General features: G+C 34.6%; 1 protein-coding gene across 3 annotated transcripts in view; it reads right to left on the bottom strand.

The window, feature by feature from the left end:
* The window catches only part of CNTN5 (contactin 5), a 1,375,758-nt gene that overhangs the window by 151,337 nt on the left and 1,199,313 nt on the right, over positions 1–25,108 (bottom strand). For all 3 annotated transcript variants that reach the window (XM_074400462.1, XM_039471391.2, XM_074400463.1), the window contains 2 exons: positions 21,903–22,030; positions 19,046–19,221 (listed from right to left, as the gene is read on the bottom strand). In XM_074400462.1, coding sequence (XP_074256563.1) covers positions 19,046–19,221; positions 21,903–22,030 — 304 coding nt within the window. The remainder of the gene's footprint in view (positions 1–19,045; positions 19,222–21,902; positions 22,031–25,108) is intronic.

Below are 25,108 nucleotides of genomic sequence, written 5' to 3'. Positions count from 1 at the left end.
CTTTGAAGATGGAGATCTAGACAAGGGACATGACTTACCCAAGGTCGTACAGCTGACTAGAGACAAAGTTGGGCCTACACAAAGAACTCTTGCCCCGTCTAGTAACTTCTATAAATAATGCTGTAATGCAGTAATGTAATTTGATATTGTATGTTTTTATTCAATATCAAAAACTTGGCAGCACCTATTTAAATTAAAAATAGCTTTGTTCTTTGACCCTGTCATCTATTCCTGGTAATCTCTCCTCCAGGAAGGAAACTGTTGATATGCAAATATATACATGTTTGAAGATGTTTTCTGTAGCATTGTTCAGAAATCTCTCAAAACAGGAAAAGAAGTTAGTATTTGTTTAATAGGAAAATAGCTAAATATATTGAAGTATAGTCACACCACGGGATATTCTGGATCTGTTGAAAAGAAGGTATTAGAGCTATACCAGGTGAAATGGAACAATTTTCAAGATGATTATTCAGTGATAATAATGAGATTCAGAAAAAGATTATAAAATATATAATTTTTATAAAACAATTTAAAAATATCCCCATTCATATGTAAATCTGCCCAGGATTACAGTGGGACAGAGTAAAATATAAAAGAACATACATGAGGATATTAACAAACTAAACTGGGTGTGCTAGATGCATTATGGGGAGATAAAAGTTGGAGGAAAGTCATCCTTTTAAAGCAACATTCATGATATGATCTCACCTGTGTAAAGTGTGTGTCTATATGTGCTTGAAGAGATATACGAAAACATGGTTACAAACGTTACTGATGAATATATCCACATAGTTTTTCAGGTAGGTTTTCTTTTCTACTTTCAAGTTTTGATACATTTAAATGATCTACAGTAAACTTCAAAAAATTTATATTATTAGAAAAATTAAATGTATCTTCATTGTAGTAAAAAAAAAAACAGCAAATCAAACCAAACCAAACAAAAAACAAAAAACAAAACAAACAAAAAAACACCACTGATTTAGAGCTGAAAGCTTGTTTTGCCATTGAGAAGTACCAAGCTAAGTGTTTACCATCAACTGAAAATGAAACTAATCAGCTTGTTTGGCCAACATGATCCATATCTGATAAGCAGTTCTTCTGACATTGTGTCCAAGTGAAGACTGTCTTCCATTTAGAACTACAGGTAGCCACTTAGAATCTGGTCTCTTTAAGATACTGCCTCTTGGTCTTTCCCAAGGCATCATTAAAAAAAGTCCTCACTTTTTGTTTTCTTCTGAATATCAGACTAATCTAGCACTGTGGTTGTCTGCTGCAATCTATAGCTCCATTCTGTTGATCTTAACTTGACATTGTTCTTCACACCTTCTTTTAAAGTCTCTTAGCGAAAGTCTTATTTTAGTTGTTAATCTTGGGGAAGCTGCTACAATGTTCTCCTCTATTAACTATTGTTTGTGACTTTTCAAGCTAGCAGAAATATGTAAATGCTGGCAACTGAGTTACAAAACTTCAAAAAGATGTTACTTTTACTACTGGTGGGTAGTTCTTAATGTTAAAAGTAATTGTAATGGCATAGTAAATGTAAAGCTTATGATTACAGATGTGACCTCAATGGCTGATCAAGAACTTCTAGACATACGGATGATGACATTTTACAACTGCTCTCTCGATCTTAAAGATTCAATTCAAGCTTTATGCAACTGGGATGGCTCAAGCTAACTAAAGACAGTTTTTATTTTTGGCTTAATCCAGCGCATTGTAAAATGTGTCAGCTACCTAGAAATACACAGTTACACTGCTTCAAACCTATCTTGGCTGCACACTGGATTTCTGTGAAGATCAATATACAGTCTATATTTGAAGTATCTTTTGACATATGATGCCATATAGTTGATTTCCCAAGTCTTTTTGATTTTATGTATTGAGATTATCATGATGACTGCATATGCATTCTCGAAAGGTTTCCTGAAGGACTTCGATGAGATTCATGTTATTTTTTGGTGTTACTAGGTAAAAATCTACCTCATGGGAAACTAATTTTCTAGCATTGTGCTCACAGATGGAAACTATACTGTTACGTTCAAGAAATTCAACAGAACTGCCTATCGTAATATATCATCATTATCATCTCTGTCAAGTCTCAAATGCATTAATCAATATACATTAGTCATCTTTGTTTTTATCTTTAAATGTCTTTTGAAAGCTCCTAAATCTTCTGAATTATCAAATCTTGTACTTACTTGAGGTACACATTCACACCCTAAAATCTGTATAGCTTTATTGTACTTCAAAGCCACAGATATAATCTATATAAGTAAGTTTCATAGAAAATGGAATTATTGAATGAAGAAGTTGAAAACAATACGAGCCTGGCTTTTTTTTTTTTTTTTTCCGAGACATAGTCTTGCTCTGTCTCCCAGTTGGAGTACAGTGGCATGATCTCGGCTCACTGGAACCTCTGCCTCCCGGGCTCAAGCGATCCTCCCACCCGTCTCCCATGTAGCTGGGACTACAGTGCGTACCACTATGTCTGAATCATTTTTTGTATTTTTTTTATAGAGGCAGGTTTTCACCACGTTGCCCAGACTGGTCTGGAATTCCTAGGCTCAGTTGATCTGCCTGCCTTGGGCTCTGAAAGTGCTGGGATTACAGGCTTGAGCCATTGTGTGTGGGCTGGACTATCTATTATTATTTTCTTATATAGTGGCTGGCTAATTTAGTCAGAGCAGTTGACCTAGTTTGTGTTGATGGGGACAATGTAAGTTGACTTTTAGGGTGGTCCAGATGATTATTTTTTCAAAGGCTAACTCCTACTCCATCTCCCTGTCACATCACACCACACATACAATCTAAATTTTAGTTTAGTATTAAAAATATCATAGCTAAAGTATCATTTAAAATGATTAATTAAAAATGATATCATTTAGAGCTAAAGTATCATTTAGTATTTATTATTATTCAGTCTGTGTGGTACATTGCTACAGTCATGGTCCCAAAGCGTTTTATATCTTCCTAGATCCACATCCTTACATAACCTCCTCTCACACTCTGCTTCTCTACGTGACTTCAACAGGTCAATGTGCATGCAGGGAGCAAACAGACATTTGCATTGTGTGTGTACACTGGAGATTCCTGTTGTGAAATTCTATGATAAGCATGTGACATAGCTTGGACTAGCCTGCTGCAGAACGGAAGACCATTTAGAGTAGAGACAAGCCATCCTAGCTGCCCGCTCCCGCAAAAAGCTCTCAATCGACCTGAGAGCTGACTGTAGATTCATAGTCCAACTGAGACAACCAGGAATATCACTCAGCTGAGTCCTGCTCAAGTCACTGACCCATAGCATTGGGTCATAATTTTGGGGGAGTTTGTTTTGCAGCAAAGGTAACTGAATGAGACTCCTGTGGATTCTGGTATCAGAGCTGCAAGTTGGAGAAATGTAAAAATTGTGGGTAGATGGTGGAAGATTGCAAAAATGGCCACAAAATTTTGCAGTTCCTCCCAACCAGTGGTTAAGGCTGTTTCCTTACCCTTTCAATCTGGTATGGCCTTATGGTTTGTTTGTACCAACAAAATGTGAAGAAAGTTTCATTGAGCAAGTTCTGAGTCTAGGCCTAAGGAGTCTTAGTACTACTGTTCTTGGTCTTAGAACTCTGAGACATTTAATGTGAACAAGCCTGGGCTAGCCTGGTGGATGATAAGAAACGTGGCTCACTTGCTCCAGTAGCCCCAGCCAATACCCAGGTAATGCCCAAAATGAGTGCCTCGAAGTTGACAGGCAGCTGATTGCAGGTGTATGAGTCTTGATGAGACCCATAAATATGCTCTGGTTGAGCCCAACCCACATTGCCAGCCCACAGAATCAAGAACTAAATAAATGGTTGTTTGAAGCCACCAAGTTTTTTACAAGGTTTGTTTTGTAGTGAAAACTGATAGAGACCATATTTAATTCTTACCTCTATATATTTAGGATAACAACTTCTTAATTCCTTTCCTATAGTTATAGCAAAGGACCAAAAAGTATTCATTGATATTTAAACATAGCTTTTTTCCTCTCTAAAAATATTTAAATCTCAATGCCTAAAATATAAAAATGAGACAGACTAATGAATTATTCCAGTCAGAATTTTGGTAAGAGATTAAATATGGTTGGAAACAGCAATGTGGGCAAAACCCCAAAAAAGTCAGCAATAAAAATGATCTTTAATTTCTCCTGCCTGATTATTTAAAAAAGCCAATGGAAGCATTTGATATTGATATATGATGTTGAAGTGTTTGCAGTTTGACATGGTAGGGCTACAGTAATTTTAAACACCAGAGACACTGTAGCATACTGTCGGAATGATTACTTATGTGAAGAGCTCAGTGAGCAAAGCATGTCACAGGGTGCCTTACTTTGGGAAAAGCTACAAGTATTTAACTGTTCTTTACTATGCAAATGATAAATAATGACAATTAAAGTACAGCTTTCAAAAATACTTTTAGGAAATACTATCACTATATTTAATAGGTGCTTTAAAATGAATTTTATAAATACAGTATATTTACAGGACTATCAGTAATTACAAAGGATAAAATACGGTATTTTTTAGATTGAGCCTTCTTAAGATGCAGTTTTTGAACAAGTTAGTAGTGTTGTATCTTCACTGGTAAAGCAATCTAAATTGTTTTAGCTAATTTTGCTTGAAAATAGTTAAGTTCTTTTGGTGGTGTAGCATGTGTAAGATATATAAAGGAAAAGAGTTGGTTTCAAGGTAATTCAAAAATTATCAGTCAGATTATTACCTTACCTTATGCTAATGGCTGAATAACCTTTAGTAATGAGCTTAGTTGAATTCAATTGAACATTAAGTCTAAGAACACGCTTTTCTGTTAATGCTATAGCTATACCTATTTATTAACTCAAATTTCTCCTTGAGTTTATTTATCTCATCAGTATACTATCTGAATACTATAAAGCTTATCTCATTAAATAGTTGTTTAAAAGTCCATCTATCTGTTAGTACACAAAGAACTCTATGTAAAAGGGTGACACTGGCCTGGCCTTATTCAACGATATTCTGGTTAATGTCGTACATATTACAGGTAAGTATTTGCAAAGTGAACAAATGTATCAAATTTTTCCCAACATTGATATCTTTTTATTTTTTGGTTGAGTAGTTTTGTAGATAATGAGGACATAAAAAAGTGATATGTAAGGATATACAATTTTATTTATTATAATTAATTTAACAAATATTTAATATATATTTTGTTTAGCAAATATATCTGCAAAGCATGATGCCAGGTGCTGGAAATGGTTAGTAAAATAGATATAATCCCTGTCCTAAAGAAATTTATTATTTAGCATGGGAATAAATGGGGAAGGAAGCAGAAGTTCTGATCTTAGTCCCTGTTTTCCTTAACTGCATTTATTCTTAGAACTGCCTTGAGAATAACAAGCAGCCTCTTGGAAAAAAAAAATCACACAGTCCTCAGGGAATTATCTCAATGGCCCTAAAAACTGAGTGTTAACAGTTGTAATAGTTAATTTATATTTTATCTATACCACAGAAAGCTTCAAGCCACATGTAAATTTTTGTAAAACGCATACTAAGCAAGATAACAGTTTATCCCTGGATTTAATTCGAAAAAATCTGGCAACTTTACTTTTGCTATGTTTATGTACTTTGTTATAATTGAAACCAAAAATAATCAAGGTCATTTATTTAACTCTCATAGCTGATTTGAGAAGTCATCGTTAATATAGAATTACTGTAGTAATATATTAAATGAAGGTTACTTTAACTATAAGATCATTATTTATTATTGGGATTTAGTAGAGAAAACTTCAGTATTTCCCATGTTTCATCATGCTCAGCTTCTACCTGTGAAGGCTTTTTCTTTTCTACTTCCTCTCTCTGCTTTGTCTGTAAAACTTACTCTTTTAAGAGTAGGTTCAGGTAATACTTGGTTTAGGAAGTCTGCCCTGCTTCCACAGGTTGGATGGTGTGTACCTTTGACTCAGCTTCCTGAACACACTTCTTTCAATACACTTGCCATGTATCTGTCTATATGTATGTTTACCTATAAGACTGTATGGTCTTCAAAGGCAGTGCTTTACTTTAGTCGTATTCATGTTCCTCCTATAGAATGTTTGACATTAATACAGAATCCTCAGCTCCTGAACAGTGCCTAGTATATGAATGCTCAACTTATTTCTATGGAACTGAGATAAAATAAGAATTCATCTACAGTTGTCCCTCTGTATCCATGGAAGACTGGTTTCAGGACAACAAACCACAATGCATAAATGCTCAAGTGCCTTCTATAAAATGGTGTAGTATTTGCATATAACCTAATGCACACTCTCCAGCAGACTTTAAATTACCTCTAGGTTAGTTATATCTAACACAATGTAAATGCTTGGTAAATAGCTGGATACCATACTGTTTTATATTTGTATGATTTTTGTTGTATGCTGTTATTTATTTAAAATATTTCCATCCACATTGATTGAATCCATGGATACTGAACCCATGAGACAAAAAGCTGACTGTATTTCTGCACTGATAAAATAAATGCTCAATAGAGCCTTTAATTATTCATTAAAGATAATGGTGTCATGCTTCTCAAATTCTTTAAGGTGACCTTTTCTAGGTCCCTTATATAATGGATACCAGATGGAAAAAGGAAGTGAATAATAGTCCAATGGTCTTTTCTAAAATTTCGTCTTCCTTCTTTTCTGAGAGAGAAAACATATTTGAGATGCTACCTACTGAGTTATTAATTCTAGACTCCTAAAGCTCATTTTTATGCTGTAATATGATAAAAATAGTGCATGAAAGAAACTAGAGGATTCTGAAAAGCTAAAAACTAAATATATCATAACACTTAGGCATCCTTTAGAATTTAATACAAAACAGATGCAGAAAGAGAAACTGCAAAATAAAGGTAGAATTTCAAAGATGTCTTAGAAGTAATGCTCTCTCAAAAACCAAACACTTTGAAAATCACTTTGAGAAATAATATAGGAGTCAATCTAAAAACACAGTACTGACATATCAATAGGATTTCAAAATGTAAAACTGAACTGTTTGCTTATAAAAATCCTAAACCTTATGTGGTATTAGATAATAGGAACAATCTTTTATCTAAGAAGGCTTTCAGAAGGCTAAAAAGAAAATTATTTTTCATGTATTTTTCCTACAAGGTAAAAATTCTAGTATTCAGTTCCATATATGATGTATTTCATTACTCTCCAGGTTAAATTACATCTCCTAGATGCATGGAGATATGTAGGGCATTCTCTTTAAAATAACACAATGCCTATAAACATATCAGTATTTCTTCAACATAACTAGAATCCATTGTATTTTTCTCTTTTAGTAGCAACTCCTGTGATTATTATTTTCAGAGAAAACAATTACTTTTAGGGCAACATTAAAAATCTTTAAATTTTTATGTGAAGTAAAATGAATGAACATGTTGATCACTGACATATTCTATAATCACAAGAGAAGTTAGGAACTTCCTCTGTTAACTAAAATTCTTTAACCAGAGGCTGAGGTGGAAGGATGGCTTGAGCCTGGGAGGTGGAGGTTGGAGTGAGCTGAGATTGTACCACTGCACTCTAGCCTGGGCGACAGAGTGAGAACCTGTCTCCCTTCTCTCTCTCTTTTTGTATTTATCTATATTTGTAGATCTATATCTGTAGATCTACAGATATCTATATATCATCTCTCTCTATAGATCTATAGTTACATATCTATGAGAGACATATAGATATCTATAGAGAGAGCAATATAGAGATATATAGATCAATGAGAGATATACAGATATCTATATAGAAGGCAATATATTTATCTATAATGATAGATATATATGTTAGTCAATGTTTGTTTCTTGGTGACCTACTCTAAATGGCTAGTTTTTAGTTCATATACTCCTGTATCTGCTGATTCCTTTCATAACTACAAATACTTCTTTGGTCTTTAATGTGAACCAAGTACTGTGTTAAATCCAGAAAATAAGCATGTTCCTAAGTTTCACAAATGTAAAGGCCAGGAGGGGGAAAATTGAGCAAAATGTTTAGAGCAACATTTGATACCTGCTCTGGTGGAGGGATCTATAAGGTATAATGGAAGCACCGGGGAAGGAATTCAAGCTGTCTTGAAGCAAATGCTGCAGTTTGCACAGCTTACAAGTCAGGGCAGAGTATTCTTGGCAGTGGGTCACCATGTGAGAACATGATATTTTCAGAGAATTATTATGCTTTGCTGTAAAATAAAGAATAGGGGAAAATGTTGAAAGATGAAGTTTGATATGTAGGCTGGAGTTAGATCCAAGATAGGGGGAGTGTGTGTGTGTGTGTGTGTGTGTGTGTGTGTGTGTGGTGTGTGTGAGAGAGAGAGAGAGAGAGAGTGTGTGTGTGTGTGTGTGTATGTGTGTGTGTGTGTAGTGCACATTTATGTAATTGCATGAGATGGGGAGGTCTAGTATGATGAAACCGGCTTGTTAGAAACACAGTAACGATTGTGATTGCAGTGTAAAAGGTGGTGAGATGACAGCACTAGAAATAAGTGCTGGGCATAGGACTTCGACTTCAGGAATAGAGAAAAGGAATCAACAGATTCAAAATGGAATTAGTAATAATTGACAATTTGATGGATATGGGGGTGAGAAAGAGAAAAAACTCTGAGACATTTCAGCTATCTGATCTGAAAACTGGATTTTGGTGGCCAAAAGTGTACATAAAACAATGCTGTAAATACATACTTGTTAAGAGCAGGTATGATTTTAATGTCCAAAATGTGGATGCCAAATATTTTTTTTTGAAGAATGATTGAGACCCTCTACATTCTTTGCATCAATTTCAGTTGTTAAAACATATAACATATTGCATCTCATATCCATTTTGAGAGAAGCTTCAAAGCCTAAAAATGGGTTCACATACCGTAAAATGGAACAATTACAGCAGCCAGAAGAATGAGCTTTAATTAATGGGAAAACACACCCACAGAACATCTGAAAAGGCAAGTGTAGCAGGATATTTTAAGATGTTTTCCAATTAATTCTCGGTATTAAGAATTTTAAACAATTTGATGATTGTAACCTACACTTTCCCACTTTTTTGGGAGAATTTTAAACAATTTGATGATTTCATCTAACTGAACATGTAATTTTAATGTTTTAATAGTGATCAAGTAAGTATAGTAATAACAGATGTAGTTACCCAGCTAGAGAGTTAAGACAGCAGAGAAAAACACCGTCTTTTTATCTTCTCAGTGTTAAAAGACACAAAGAGTTACAGTTAGTTTTAGTTCTAGCTATGCTTTACCACAGCAAACTAGATTTAGAACATCTTTCATGGCAACGAAGTTTAAAGTTGAAAGAATCTCAAGTGATGATGGTGTCTGTGTCATAAATGGGCCTGTGTTGCACAGGCCTTCATTAGTGAGGACCTTTACCCGTATTCCTTCTTGCAGCTCAGGTTTCTCATTTATATATAACTTGCCTGACTAACAGTGTAGTTACAGGAATCCAGTGAGATAATACCTATGAGGGAGGAAGGGTAAAAAGGTCTCTTAAAGATGTAAAATTCTAGTTAAATGTTGTAGCTTAGGTCTTACTCAGATAATGAAACTGTTTCACATTTATTCTAAAATGATCAAATTTTTAAGAATCTGACTTATACTACTGCTTTTAATATATACATATATTACGTATATATACATATATACGTAATATATACATATATTACGTATATATACATATATTACGTATATATACGTATATTATATATGTAATATATACATATATTACATATATATACATATATACTTATATTAGATATATATGTAATATATACATATATTACATACATATACATATACATATATATATATATATATATATATAGAGAGAGAGAGAGAGAGAGAGAGAGAGAGAGAGAGATAGAGAGAGACTGACTTTGGCCACCAAAATCTCAAAAATCACTCTCTAGATTATATATGCTAGATGCATAGATATATGTAGGGCATTCTCTTTAAAATAACACAATGCCTATAAACATATCGGTATTTCTTCAACATAACTAGAATCCATATATACACACACAGTGTACCAATAATGTACATAAAACAATGCTAGGGGCAGGAGATTTCCCATGATAGTGAAATGCACAAATAATTGAAAGTCAGAACTCATATAGTGTAAATGTAACCACATAATCATAGTATAAACTTAATAAGAATAAGTAATTTTAGAAGACTACATGGAAATCTTACCAGCAGTGGAAACAACTGACTCACAAATTTTAAAAATGGATGAAGGATAATTATTTACATTTTTCACAAGATAATATTAAATTTAGTAATGTTGCTAAATAATTCTAGATATGCTCTAGGTCTGATAAATGATAATATATTGGGGTTCAGTCCTAGTTTGGATAACTTTTGTATACAACAGTGATTTAAGTTTGGGAAAGTTGTTTATCTTTCTAAATTTCTTTTTTTTCATTTGTGAAACAACAATGATAACAACAATGACAATACAATTTCTACACCACAACATATTTCAAGGAAGTAAATGCAATAATATTTGAAAAGTCTAGCATATTGCCAGCTATCTATTAGGTGATCAGCAGCTGAGAGCTGTAAATCTGGAGCGAAGCAAGGGGTCTGGACTTTATAATCATCTCTATACATTAATCATCTCATACATTGAATATGAGCTTTGGGTGGAGCACAGCTTGAGCCAGATAACTCTCTTTGACTGAAAGCAATGCCCAGGGCTAACACAGCTGAGAGCTGTCAGCCACCAATATTCTCCATAGCTTGGGGAAGGAGTGCCTCAGTCTTTAAGGGAGAGCCTGGACGACACACCACAGCATCTACTACACTGACTTATGGTATCTTTACTTAAAGTTGACATATTAGTTATCCTTCCCATTTCAATTCATTGGAATAGGCTCACAAGCAATATGAATAGTGGAAGAGAGAGAAGTAAAGGAAAACAATAGGCATATAGAGATATATTGAAAAATGATCAAGATGTGAACAACAGTCTCTTAAGATGTAAATAAAAGCACCGATTATGTGCAAAGTTGAATGCTGAGAAAAGATGGTTATTAGGCACCGAAGATAATTTAGGTACTCATTTCAGTAACTTGAACATTTGACATAAGTAGAAAGTGATAATGTTATAAAGAATGGATTTGATATTATTTATTTGGTTATTCACTCATTGCAAACTTTTTATGGCATATATATAATTAATAAGATTGTTTTTTGTCTTCTAAAGTTTCTATCAGATTGGAAAGGGAAAATGATTTTAAAGCCAGGAACCACTGATTGTTCTTCAATGTACAATTACGGGTAATTAATAGAAATTTGCATGAGAGGTTTCTTATGTATATCAGAAAGACTGATATGTCTAAGTAAGTAATTCATTCTCAAAAGTGACTTGGATCTAGGTGAGAATTAGGATTAATAAACTTCAATAAAATAAACTGAATTGACTTTATCGTCAAAGTTAACAACAGCGAGTGGAACCACCCACCATGGCCTACCAATGATCACCTTTCCAAATAATAGGTACTTGACTCCAGATAAATCCATGGTTTTGTTGGATTAAAAACAATCAACTCGGCCGGGCGCGGTGGCTCAAGCCTGTAATCCCAGCACTTTGGGAGGCCGAGGCGGGTGGATCACAAGGTCAAGAGATCGAGACCATCTTGGTCAACATGGTGAAACCCCGTCTCTACTAAAATACAAAAAAAAATTAGCTGGGCATGGTGGCATGTGCCTGTAATCCCAGCTACTCAGGAGGCTGAGGCAGGAGAATTGCCTGAACCCAGGAGGCGGAGGTTGCGGTGAGCCGAGATCGCGCCATTGCACTCCAGCCTGGGTAGCAAGAGCGAAACTGCGTCTCAAAAAAAAAAATATATATATATATATCAACTCAGAATATAGGATTATTAAAACCTAATCTGAGTTTATTTAGGTATGAAATGGAAAAACAATATTGGAAAAAAAATAAAACCTCAAAAAGAGAAAACATGGAGTCGTAGATACAAGTAAGCGCATTTCTTGAGTTTTTGGAGTTAGTGAGCTAGACGCATATTTAACTTACAAAATTTGTAACCCAGGAAAGAAAATTCTATTAAGGGGTAAGAAATGTCTTCTATTTCTCATTCTTCACTTTGTTTTCTATCCAATAACCTAAAATATCCTATCTGGCTCTGGGAATTATGGTACCTTTATCCCCTCAGAGATGGTAGAACCCAAAGTATTGATGTGACTTTTCCCAGCAGGCCTACAACAAAAATTGCCTTTCTTTATCAAAAAGCTTTATATTCTGTCTGTGACAATAATAACAAAGACCTACAGTTCTGCACCAGAAAAAAAAAATTGCAAGGACACTAGTAATTAGTCATAGCACACATAATGTTATGAAAACCTGTCATCGAGATAAAACAGCTATCAAAAATGGAATTTCTAAATGAACAAAAATGCTCTGTTAACCTGCCATAATATAGGAAGTTTGTTTTGGTAGATATTATTTAGATGAACAAAGTACAGCCTATGAATTGGATTGCTAAGCCTGTCTTTTTATCTGGGACAACGTGGAGACATTACCTGATTTTACTGATTCTGACCATCTACAAAAAGCAAAGACGCAGACTTCACATTTTGCTATGTGATACAGTCTGCCAATGAGAGTCAAAATGGAGATGGACAGTCAATACAGCACTGCTTTCCAATCCTGACTGCACTGTGGCCCACAGACAGGAGGTAAGGAAGGGTCTCCCAATAACAGACTGTCTCAGAGGTCACTAAGGCAGTCATCGTTCATTCAGTTCCAAACTGCGATATTCCAATTTTGTGTAAAAAGTAAAAAAGCAAGGAAACAAACTATTCTGTTATGAAAAGAGACGTTAACAAAATTTTATGCAGAATTTAATTATATTAAAACCTCTGAAATAATGTAGCAGTTGGCTAAGCAAAGAAAATGCTTTTTATCAGCTTTTGTTTTTATATAACAAGCATTGATTGGTTACTTTATGGACATTCTTAGGACAAAGTGATCAAAAATAAAATTACAGATTAGCCCTTGCTTTTAGGATCCCTGCAGTTTATTTTATCAATACACAAAATTTTATAGAATCACATAATTAAATGGCATTTTTTGGTCTTATTTATATAACTATGTGAAACATGTACACATACTAAAAAGACTGACATTCTTATTTGCTTTGGGAATAATATCTACTTTGAGAAGATACTGAATGGAGGCACATTTTTTGGTATAGACAAGTCAGGGAGAATGACTATGGTATAATTTTCTGGCATAGTCTGAGTATTCTAAACCTTTGAAGGTAACTTTTCTTCATGAGAGTCCCCACGTTTTGGTTGATGGTTACTGTATGTATGTTTCTTTCCTATTAAACTTACAAAATGTTTTTTTGTTAGGTTAGGTAAAAGATTGGGAGGGAACTGTAATACAGCAAATATGTGGCGGTCAGGAAACTGTAACAGAAAACAGAAAATTGGTGGATTACGAGGTTACCAGCATTTGGAGAAGGACAAAGAGCCAGGAGGTGGGATCTGAACTGCTGAGAAAAGAGAGGCCCTTTGTGGGATAGGGAAAGGGTAGCACTCAGAGTCCAGGAGACCGTATTACATCAAAGTGTAAATGTTACTAGCAAACATAATGAGTCTAAGAGACTGTGAGCCTTTGTTAGATCTTCTGGCCTTTCATGTACTTCCTGCTTAGTGATGAAATAAATGGCTCTGGGACTTCGCATGCCAAGTTGATGAAGATGAGGATGGAGCATTTGCTCATGAGACCCTTAGAGCTTTGTGCCTTAGTAAACTGGCAGTATACCCAATGATTCCACTGATTTTTGCATGATTAATACTTATCATTCAGGAAAGAGAATCCTGCCAAGTGAGCACTTGCTGTGTTCTATTCTGAGACTTTTACTCATTAGGAAATAGAAGCTAATTCTAGAGAAGATAAACTAGGAAGAGAAGTATTTGTAATAAGAAAATTGATACAGGCTGGAGCTTTTCAGCTAACATAAAATTCTCAAGGCACTAAGGGACTTATATTCTATTCACCTAATACTCCACAAAAATTCTGCATATGAAGAAGACATGTTTCCTTATGATTCTCATGCTTGGCATAAGGGTGATCATAATTACTCCTACTTTCCAACCTTCTGACATTCAGAAGTGACTGGTAATCAAATGAACTTCAGAGGAGTGAGTCCTCATCACTGAAAGGGTTAGCACATAAGCCAGTGATACTGAAAGAGATTTCAGGCATCAGCCTATGCCAAACTCAGTAATCTCTAAGATCCAGCACAACCCTAAGATAGATGTAATATCTTTTCTCACCTTAGATTGATTGCCTTTCTTTTGCTTCTTTGACTATTCTAATTCTACTCACTGAAGTCTAGGTCAGGTAGCATGTTTTCCTCAAATAACATTACTTCATATGGCTGTTAAGATGAATCAGTGAGCTTTTGTGTGTGTGTGTGTGTGTGTGTGTGTGTGTGTGCCTAGACAGATACACTATCTATCTATCTATCTGTCTGTCTATCTATCTATCTATCTATCTATCTATCTATCTATCTATCTAATCCATCCATCCATCCATCTAAGCTCAGTGCTTGGCACACAGTACGTGTTCAATGACAAAATGTCACATTAATCTCTTTCCTTTCTAGTCTTCAACAATATTTGGCTGTGATTTTAAAAGTTAGTAACTGATTTTATGGTCATGTTTCTCTTGAATTGCTTAGTGACTTGCATTATCTTTATGTTTATTGAAGACTGGAATCAAACCTTCCTTTTATTTTTATTTCCCACAGCTTATAGACAAAGGTCGAACACATAATAGGTGGTCAATGAATATGGAGAGGGTTAGCTTTATAAAGGAGAGTCAACAAATGTGTATTTTAAAAGTCACATGATATAGAATACTATTACCCCAATGTATGTGGCCAGGAAAAGTCTTACTATTCAGTTTCCTCATGAAAAACTGGGTTCAAAATTCTGCCTTCCTACATGTATTGCTATAACCAGAAGATTGGGTAAATGTGAAGGACCATGCAGCTATATAGCACTTTGGCTCAGTTGCCCATTTGGTTGCAATTTACCAAGTTCACAATGAAAAGGTAATTTCTTCTCTAGTGGACTATTCTGACGATATTTTTCTGTGTTAAAAAAGATGCAAAAGTAAATACTTTTATTTGATAACAAGATGGTTATTTAAGGTCAACACTTACAATGGCTATCACCTTATTATACCCTCTGCTTAATGGGTCCACACAGAATGTAAAATCCACAAACTATTCAATCCCTGCTCCACACAGCTGTCAGAATTATCTTCCTAAAAACCAAATCTGACTCATGTGAATCCCTGCTGCACTCAAAACACAACTCAAATTTTACAGCTCATAAATCAGTGCCTTTGAGGCTCTGCTGCTTTCCTTTAAACACATTTAACAAATGTTGACTTACTGTCTACTGTACACCCCTACTGGTTCCTCACTGTTCTCAAAACACGCACAGAGGCTCTTCTGCCCTTCTGTGTTTGCCTGACCTGCTCACTCTGTCTGAAATGCACTTTCTCCTAAGTACCCGGTGAAATCTTCCCAAGTGAGGTCCATTTCAATTACCAACTCCTTCTAACAGCTATAAGCACACAGTTCTTGAGTGGTAGCTCTGTTACAGCAGACCGTAGCCCATCCTGCAACTTCTGCCCTTAGATGGTGGTCTGCTAGGTGTGAGGCGCTATGCCTTTGACTTTGGATCCCCGTCCCCCAACAGCACTTAGCTTGCAGAAATAAAGTGGTTTAAAATCTGAAGAATATCCTCACTAGTTTATCACATTCAGTTTATTCAGAAAATTTGCCAAAAAAGGATTTGGATGAATTGGATCGAATGTTTATGAACTAATTGATTGCTTGTCCCCTTTCAACAGTGACTTCAATAATGGATTCACTCCAAATTAGTCAAATTGCTGGCTTTGTAAAAGTTGGCCTAAGAGGGCAACATAAATAGTAGAGGCATTTTCATTATTAATGCTTTAATTTAAACAGAATTTTTAATTTAGAGCAATACTATTACTTTGTCGACTGATGTGATCATGTGTTTATGTACTCTGTTGAAATGCAGTCCAAAGCAATCATCTATTTTAAAACATAACAATGTGCATTGTATATAGATGTATATGCATATAGATGTATACAGTGTACATTGTATATAGATTTTATATGAAGGCTATATGAAAGAATTGACTAGAGCTTTATCTGCAAACTAATGTATGTGTATGAAAGATACCAGTACAGCTAGCTGAAAAATAAGGATCATCATGAAGTTATATTTTGGCATCTACAAAATATTAAATATTATTATCTCTTTTTCCCACCCCAGAGGTTTAGTTAATTTATTTGACCTCATGCAGTGGTAATGTGTTCTTTTCTGATTCACCCTCATTCAATCACCATTGGCAGGGTTCTGTCCCAGGGCATTTAGCCCAGACAGTGCTCCAATCAGGCACACGCTATTCCTGCTTAAGACCCTGGATCCTATTTCACGTTTTTACTTTGCTGGGTAGGTTAGACCCCTAATGAGATCCTTCAAGATTCTTAAATGGCTCTTCTTTGAAACTCAGAGTTGGCCTTGGGTCACCCCACTGGGCTCCCTTCTCAGTCCTGTCCTGGCCCTCTGACTCTCAGAGTCTTTCCTTGATCTCTCGAAAAGAAGGTAACTACAGCTGAGAAGGTCTCCCAAATCTCCCTTCTTTATAGTATTTTTATATGTTTTCTCCTAAAGCATGATTTTCCAGACATATTTTACAAGGAGAAGGGCAGAAGGGAAACAGAATGTTGTTCTTTCTTTTCTTTGCCTTTTTCTCATCATACAATGGTACTTTCTCTGGTGTGTGTCCTTGAAACCAGCCAAGACTCAATCAGTGTTTGAAGTAACTGAGAGAAAGGTGACAGGTAATTTCTTGTACATGCTACAGTTTTGAAGCTTCCAAATATTTTAAACTACATATGTACACTAAAAGTATATTTTAGCTTCATACCTTAAAGCTAAATGTTTTTTTCTCCCTTCTCAGTACCATAATTTGCTTTTTTTCTTCTATCTCAGAGTTTATTGTTACTGTCTCTAATCCAGGGCCTGATTTCAAAGTGGCTTGTAATTTTACGGGTTTGCATGGAATAAGGAGTTCATTTTGTACTATCTGGGGCAAGGAAAGCATATATGCAAAGGGGAATACAGCAGATGTTCTTAACTGCCAACCTATGAAAAAAATGTATTTATTGATACAAATGAATGACATCAACCTAAAATGTCTGTGTCTAAGAGACAAAAACAGTAATTCATGTAACTTCACCAGGTGCATTTATTTTTCTATTGGTATTTTAAAATAAAGAGGGGAATTACTTATAAGAAGGGAGATTATTATTTTTTAAGACATATTTTTGCTTTATATATGTGATCACTCAAAATGGATGTTTGCAGGTAATCCCAAGAAGATATTTTTCCTCTGGGATATTTTTATCAAAATGTGATTTAAAAAAAATTATATTTTCTTTATTTGTTTTACATCACCCATATTATAAAATTTGTAGGAAAAAACGTAGGAAGGAATTAACTCCAGGTAAAGGAAGAAGGAAAACCACAAAGCAGTGTTTAATTTAACATGATGTAAATATTTTACGTATAACTTGGACATTAACAATTAAAATTAGTTCATTTAACAAGATGGTAAACAATTTTGGTAATTGTTTCTTATTTGTATGCGCTCTCCCATTAATTGCAAAGTAAATCAGGAAGAAAGGAATAGTTTTGAAGAAAGTGGCTAATGTTTTGTTACATTGGCAAGTACAACAGAGAGCTCATCTCTACTCTTCTACTAATACACATTTACCAAATTTTAAAGTGAGAAGCTATCTTAGAAATTATCTGGTTTAACTTTTTCACTTTGTTTCTCCTGAGATTAATGCCCAGGCAAATCATGTGGATGGCCTTATGTTACACAGCTGACTGGAGATTAAGCTGGTACTTGATCCAGAGAACTCTTGACTTTGAATTTAGGGCTTTTTTTTTTTCTTGTATCCCATAACCTATAAAATAAAATCCATTTTAATATGAGTTTAAATGCCTGGGCTCACTAGAGCTATGGTTTTCCAGTGCTTCTCAAAGTGTTTAGGGAAGAACCAACGGATACTAATAAGTATGCAACAGCATTTTAAATCCAATTTGTAGGCAAAAATTGTATTTGGCTCCATCTCTTTGGCCAATATAGAAGGAAGATTCCAGCCAAAGTCGCTCTTTTTCTGCCACCCCAGTTCCATCTGTCTTTCTCCTCCCTCTGTCATTATGTTACTCTTTTACATTTTAAACAAATCAATGGGGGGAAGGGGCCTCTTTTTACTTCTCTAGAGTTAAAGCACTGTGATGGGTCTATAGGATTCGGTTGAAAAGATTTTCCACTCCATTTGGTTGATTGCCATGTAGGTACACAATACAAAGGAAGATATTAAAAAGAAAACAATGGCAGAAAAGAAATGAGTATATCTGTGAATGCTGACTTAAGGCTAATGTGCATTTATGACTATGAGTTGCATGTTTAATCTCTATAGCTTGTGAGAAATTAAAGAAATTTTAAAAAATACCATTCTTGAGAAGGACAAGCAGGCATTTTATTTATTAATTGTATCATAATTACTGTTAACAGTGTTTTAAATAATGCAGTCCCACTTTTTGTAGCAACATAACTTTTGAGAAGTATGTGTAAATACTATCTATATTAATTTAAATAAGTAAAAGCAGCAAAGAAACCAAATTTACATAATGAGGAATTCTCAATCTTTTGCTGGGGGTTTCAAAACAATTACTTATTGCTTTCAGTTTGACATAAAATAATGGAAGAAAGTAATTGTTTTTTTTCGAGTTGACATTTGTCCTGTTTTTTTATTTTTATTTTTTTCCTTAACATTTCATAGCTAAGGAAGGTCCCAAATTTGAGTCGACATTTCTAAAGTTATCATTACTAAAAGAATAAAAATGTATTCACTTACGGCCCTGATGCTTTCAAAATGTCCACCTTCTTCTTCAAAATCAATAGGCTGTCCTTTCAGAGTCCAGTAGAAAGTGACATCCAAACTAGGATCGTGAATTGCTTTGCAATTAAGGACAATGCTTTCTCCCACTGTCAATTCTGTTCTTTTAGGAGTAAGTTCTATCCTTGTAGGTTCTATAGAAATAAAAATACATTAATTAACATAATCAACCTGTTATGTTACCATACATTCTATTTTATGATAAATAATTGAGAAAGAAAGAAATCTATTCAATGTAGTTGCTCCAGATACATATAACAGATTTTTAAAAAATATTTAAATAAGTTGTCATTAAGTAAAATACTAGCTTTTGAATGCTAGGGCATATTACTGGGCTTTTGTAGGGGACAAATGATTTAAGAGCTTCTGTTTCTATTAAGAGGGTAACTTGGATTTTAAAAAGACAAGAGACTACCTAATTAGAAGCAGCAGTTGACATTAAGGAAGGACGAATATTAGAAAAAAGAAGAGGCTGTAGCCTCTCTGACCACTTTCAAGGATCATTAAGTAAATAAAAGATTTTTGGCTGCATTATCTGCACATGTACCCCAGAACCTAAAGAACAAGTAAAAAAAATAAAAAATAAATAAAAATAAAAATAAAGAATTTTTGGTGCCAGGCTCAGTGACTCAGGCCTGTATTCCCAGCACTTTAGGAGGCTGAGGTGGGTGGATCACCTGAGGTCAGGAGTTCAAGACCAGCCTGGTTAATGTGGTGAAACTCTGTCTCTACTAACTATACAAAAATTAGCCAGGCGTGGTGGCAGGCACTGTAATCTCAGCTGCACAGGAGGCTGAGGCCAGAGAATTGCTTGAACCCAGGTTGCAGTGAGCTGAGATCGCGCCATTGTGCTCAAGCCTGGGTGACAGAGCAAAACTCCGTCTCAAAATAAATAAATAAATAATTAATAAATAAAAGAATTTTTACAATAAAAATGTTACATGTTTCACAAGGAAGAATTCAGGGAGGGTTTACTTCCTTAAAGATGAGAGGAGGCTACAGGGCAATAGAAAGCACCTTCCTCCAAATTGCTATCTTAACAGAGATAAAAAGGTAATACTACTATACTACACCACCTTGTATTTGCTGTACACAGAAAGCTCTTAGGAGTAGAAAAGTATTTTATAATCAGCAGAAGGTACCTCTTTTTGTACTTTTGCTGCATTGTAGATGGCTTGAGATATAAAAAGAAAGGTAGAAACACTGAATGAAAATGTTTTTTGAGAAATCAATGTATATGTTTAACTACTTAATGATTCAGTTAAATTTTAAAAACAGACACTTTTTTTTTTTTTTTTTTTTTTTTTTTACTGAGGTTAGGGTAACTTTGAACCAATAATGCCCAATACAGGATTTACATTTAAAAGTTAAGTTAGTGATTAGATGATTACAACATGATGTGTTTTAAATATAGTAGAAAGGTGACGAAGATAAGATTTTGGTTTTAATCTTCCTTCCTGATTAGATTCCTGGTCATAGATACTTTAAGAAGATTTACACAGCGATTAAAAATTAGCTTAAATTTCCTATTCTAGGTCTATTGTTTGTAACAGTGCAGTTTGCTGCAACAGCACTCCTAACCATTGATCAGATCCTTTAATATTCCGTGTCCTTCTAAGCAGTCACTGAAAAAAAAAAATGCAATCCTGGGACAGGAATGTCACTGTAAATATTAACATTCTGAAGTCAAATATTCTATATGACATTCGAAGTTCTGGCCTCATCAGAGAAGACAGATAAGTGCAGTATACTATAGTTAAAAGTCTGTGGGAATTGCAGTATTCTAAGTAAATATTTAATTAAACTCCTGATTAAGAAAATAACATTTTTCGTTATTATTTTAAAAATGTTTTTGGATCTAGTATTGCCTTATAATAAAGAAGACTGGCACACAGAAGGAATAAGAAAAGAACTGACAGGCTGGGTTTGAGTCCACTAATGCGTTATATAAATGAATGTATCTTTTAAATTTTGTTCCTTTCTTTCTGATGTTCTCTTTTCAAAAATATCAGAGTACTCACTATTTTAATTACATTTTAATTTTAAAGACAGAAAATATAATGTTTTTATATTTTTATGGCCAGAGTGTGATTTGCCATACAATACATGCACAATGAAAACAACTTATTAAAGATATGTTGTGAAAAACATCTAAAGGGATTTAGCTACCTAAGATATGAGATTTTCTATCACTAAACAATGACAAAGTCTCAACAGAATGTTCTAGGCTTGAAATCTAGCTTATTTTAGAACCAGAAAATGAATGGAAACATATAAGCAGTTATATTAATATTTCTCATACAAAAATAAAGGCATATAAAAATTTCACTGATGCAGAGATCAACAAACAGCTCTGGGACCAGTGTATCTAAGGTGAAGTCCTGTACCGCCCCTCCATCATACCCTCTTTCTACTGCTCCTTTCTGCCCCAAATCCCTAGTTGAATTGATAATAGAGTAATATTCCTGATTGATGATAAAATTATTCTTGGTAGAGGAAAAGCATTTGTATACTGTTGGTATACTTTTAAATTTTGAGACACCAACTAAAACTCGAGAAAGCTTGCTTTATTCTCTCACAAATTTTATTCAAAGCAAAATAAAATTTCTGCCAATAAGAGCTTTCTTCCTTTTTGGTACGCCAAATGATAGAAAGTGACAATTTGGCTGTTTTAATTCTATGCTTGCAATGTATTTTATACACAGGAGCATGCACACATCTAAGTGCAAAGATAGATGCATTCGTATTATATTTATTCTCTTTCTGATAAGGTCATGAGACCGCTGTTGTAAAACATTTACCTGTGTTGTCTTACCTTTTACAGATAGTGAAGCTATAATTTCAGCGGAACCAAAGACGTTTTCCCCCCGGCAAATATACTTTCCCTCATCTGATTTAGAAGCATTTAGGATCCGTAGACTCCCGTCTGGAAGAATAGCTATTCTGAAAATTATTTAAAAAAAGGTTTTTTTTTCTGTTTTACTGCAATCGGCTAAATAGTAAGAAGCAATGATGAAGTCTAAAATAATTTTTAGGGTGATAAGACAAAAGATCACTGTGAAAATATGCAGTGATAGAAAAATATTTTACCCTTTAAGAAGTATAATAAACTTAAATTTTCTTATATTCAAAAAGGTTAAGCAGTTACAAGATATTTTTCTTTTGACATTTTTTGACAGTAAATTTTAAAACTTGCAGAAAGGGTAACCCTGAGTTTGTTTATTAGAACTTGTTACTACAATGTCATAATAGTGATATTTTAATATTAAGCTTGGGTATTTTACCTAAAACCAAGAGTGACCTCAAAAGTCAAATATAAAAAGAAACAGCATAAAAACATAGAGGAGGATAAATACAGAATATAAAATTAATTGTATACAGCCAAGCGATGATTTATGGCAGTTCTGTGTTGCCACCAGAGTAGCAGGAGTATGAAAATGCAACCTGATAGCTGAGCTGCTTGCACTGCACTTTTTAAACATAAGAACATGATATCTAAGTTTGCATTTGTGCTCTTTCAAGACCTTTGTTAAAACTGGACCTTCAGTTTCATGTGAAGGTGAAAAATTAACGCATTATTAAAAATTTTTAGAAGTTCAGTAAAAATGAGGTTGACATTTGGAATTACCGTATTCTCCTGTGTATTCATCATCCCAGGATTATACAGATTTCAAATTTAATTAGTACTTTTGTCCTTTTCTCCCTTCTGTGTTCCAGAAATATAACCTATTATTTCACCAGTGCATTAACCTAGTCCAGCAACCTAAAACGTAATAGACACGGCTGTTGTGGTTTTAGTGGATATGCCACTAGCTTTGGGTAAGAACCAGTAGCTCCTGTGAACTTAAAAATCCTAAAATTGGATCCTCCTGGTTGTGAGAGGTGAATTTATTCCATGGCAATATGATAATATTAAACTATTGAAGAATTAGCAATAATGACTAAATGTTTAGTCAACATTCTTTGTTATTTTAAAATAACATAAACTTATTTTATTATAATATGAATGCATAAAGTGTATTTAATCTTGCCAGTTACCCAGAGCTCATGGTGATTTAGAGCACTGAATTTCATAACAATTGATATTAGATTCTAGGCTGCTGAAAAAAACTGCCTATGAATTTATTCTTACATATTTTCATTAATAAAGATACCAGTTGGAAAACATCATATGGTTTCCAATATGGATCAAACTTGATTCATCATATGTAAGAAGGAAGACAAATTTAGAAAAAAGTCAAACTAGGAATGGTGAATTGGATTTTGTCATTTATGTCTAGGAGAGATGCTAGCTTAAGGCATTTGAAAAACACAATGCCCTTAAGAGTTATATGATGCATTCAAGATTGTCAGTGAAAAGTTCTATTCATTATTTAGTGTTCATTTTATATAAAAATGTAATATTTAATTCCATTTCAATCCCAAAGATGCCTGAGCTTCAAAACAATGTATTTGAAAGCAAAAATTATACTCTTCGTAAACAAACAAGCATCCTCTTTTAAGAATTAGTGATAATTGACATTTATTTAAATTACTATAATTTGTGCTGATTGTTAGTATCTTGAAAATATATGGATTTTACAGACGAGTAAATTCTAATCTGGCAGGTGAGAAGTTTGGCTTAAAAGTTTACTTTAAATAAATAAATATATCTCAGACACTGATAGTATTACAATTTTTGATTTAAGGTGAGTGTTTTCTTACTTATAAGAGGCAACATTTAACATAAACTTTTTTTTTTTTTTTTTTTTTTTTTTTTTTTTTTTTTTTTGAGACGGAGTCTTGCTCTGTCACCCAGGTGCGAGTGCAGTGGCAAGATCTCCACTCACTGCAACCTCTGCCTCCGAAATTCAAGCGATTGTCCTGCCTCTGCCTCCTGCGTAGCTGGGATTACAGGCACGCCACCATGCCTGGCTAATTTTTGTATTTTAGTAGAGACAGAGCTTCACCACGCTGATCAGGCTCGTCTCGACCTCCTGACCTCATGATCCGCCTGCCTCTGCCTCCCAAAGTGCTGGGATTACAGGTGTGAGCCATTGTGCTGTACTCTAGGCCCCTGATCCACTTGGCGATGCAGAATTTTGAATTCCATATTTTTTAAATTCAATTTATTTATTTTATAATTTTATTTTAGATCCAGGGGATACACGTGCAGGTTTGTTACCTGGTTGGGTATATTGCACGATGCTGAAGTTTTGGATTGATTGATCCCATCACCCACGTAGAGCACAGTACCCAGTAGTTTTTCAACTCTTGTCCCACTTCCTCCCTCTCCCTCTAGTAGTCCTCAGTTTCTATTGTTGACATTTTTATGTCCCTGAGTTCCCATTGTTTACTTCCCACTTATGAGTGAGAACATGTGGTATTTGGTTTTCTATTCCTGTGTTAATTTGGTTTGGATAATGGCCTCTAGCTGCATCCATGTTGTTGCGAAGGACATGATCTCGTTCATTTTTATGACTGCCTAGTATTCCATAGTGTATATGTACCACATTTTCTTATATAATCCACCATTGATGGGCACATAGGTTGACTTGATGTGTTTGGTATTGTGATTAGTGCTACAATGAACATATGAGTGAATGTGTCATTTTGGTAGAACTATTTATTTTCTTTTGGATACATAACCAGTAATGGGATTGCTGGGTCGAATGGTAGTTTGAGTCCTTTAAGGAATCTCCTAATTGCTTTCCATAGTGGCTGAACTAGTGTACATTCCACCAACAGTATGTAAGCATTCCTTCTTCTCTTGAGCCTCACCAGCATCTGTCCTTTATTGCCTTTTTAAAAATAGCCATTCTGACTGGTGTGAGATGGTATCTCATTATGGTTTTGATTTGCATTTCTCTGATGATTAGTAATGTGGAACATTTTTTCACATGTTTGTTGGGCTCTTGTCTGTTCTGTTATTGTCATTGTTGTTTTAAGACAGAGTCTCACTCTGTCACCAAGGTGCAATCAGAGGTCACTGCAGCCACACAACCTCCAGGGGATGCAAGGGATCTTCCTGCCTCAGCTCTC

The sequence above is a fragment of the Saimiri boliviensis genome, chromosome 6, assembly GCF_048565385.1.
Source record: "Saimiri boliviensis isolate mSaiBol1 chromosome 6, mSaiBol1.pri, whole genome shotgun sequence".
NCBI classification, from domain to species: Eukaryota; Metazoa; Chordata; class Mammalia; order Primates; family Cebidae; genus Saimiri; species Saimiri boliviensis.
Note: the sequence above shows the minus strand (reverse complement) of the source record. Positions and strands in the feature narration are given on the sequence as shown.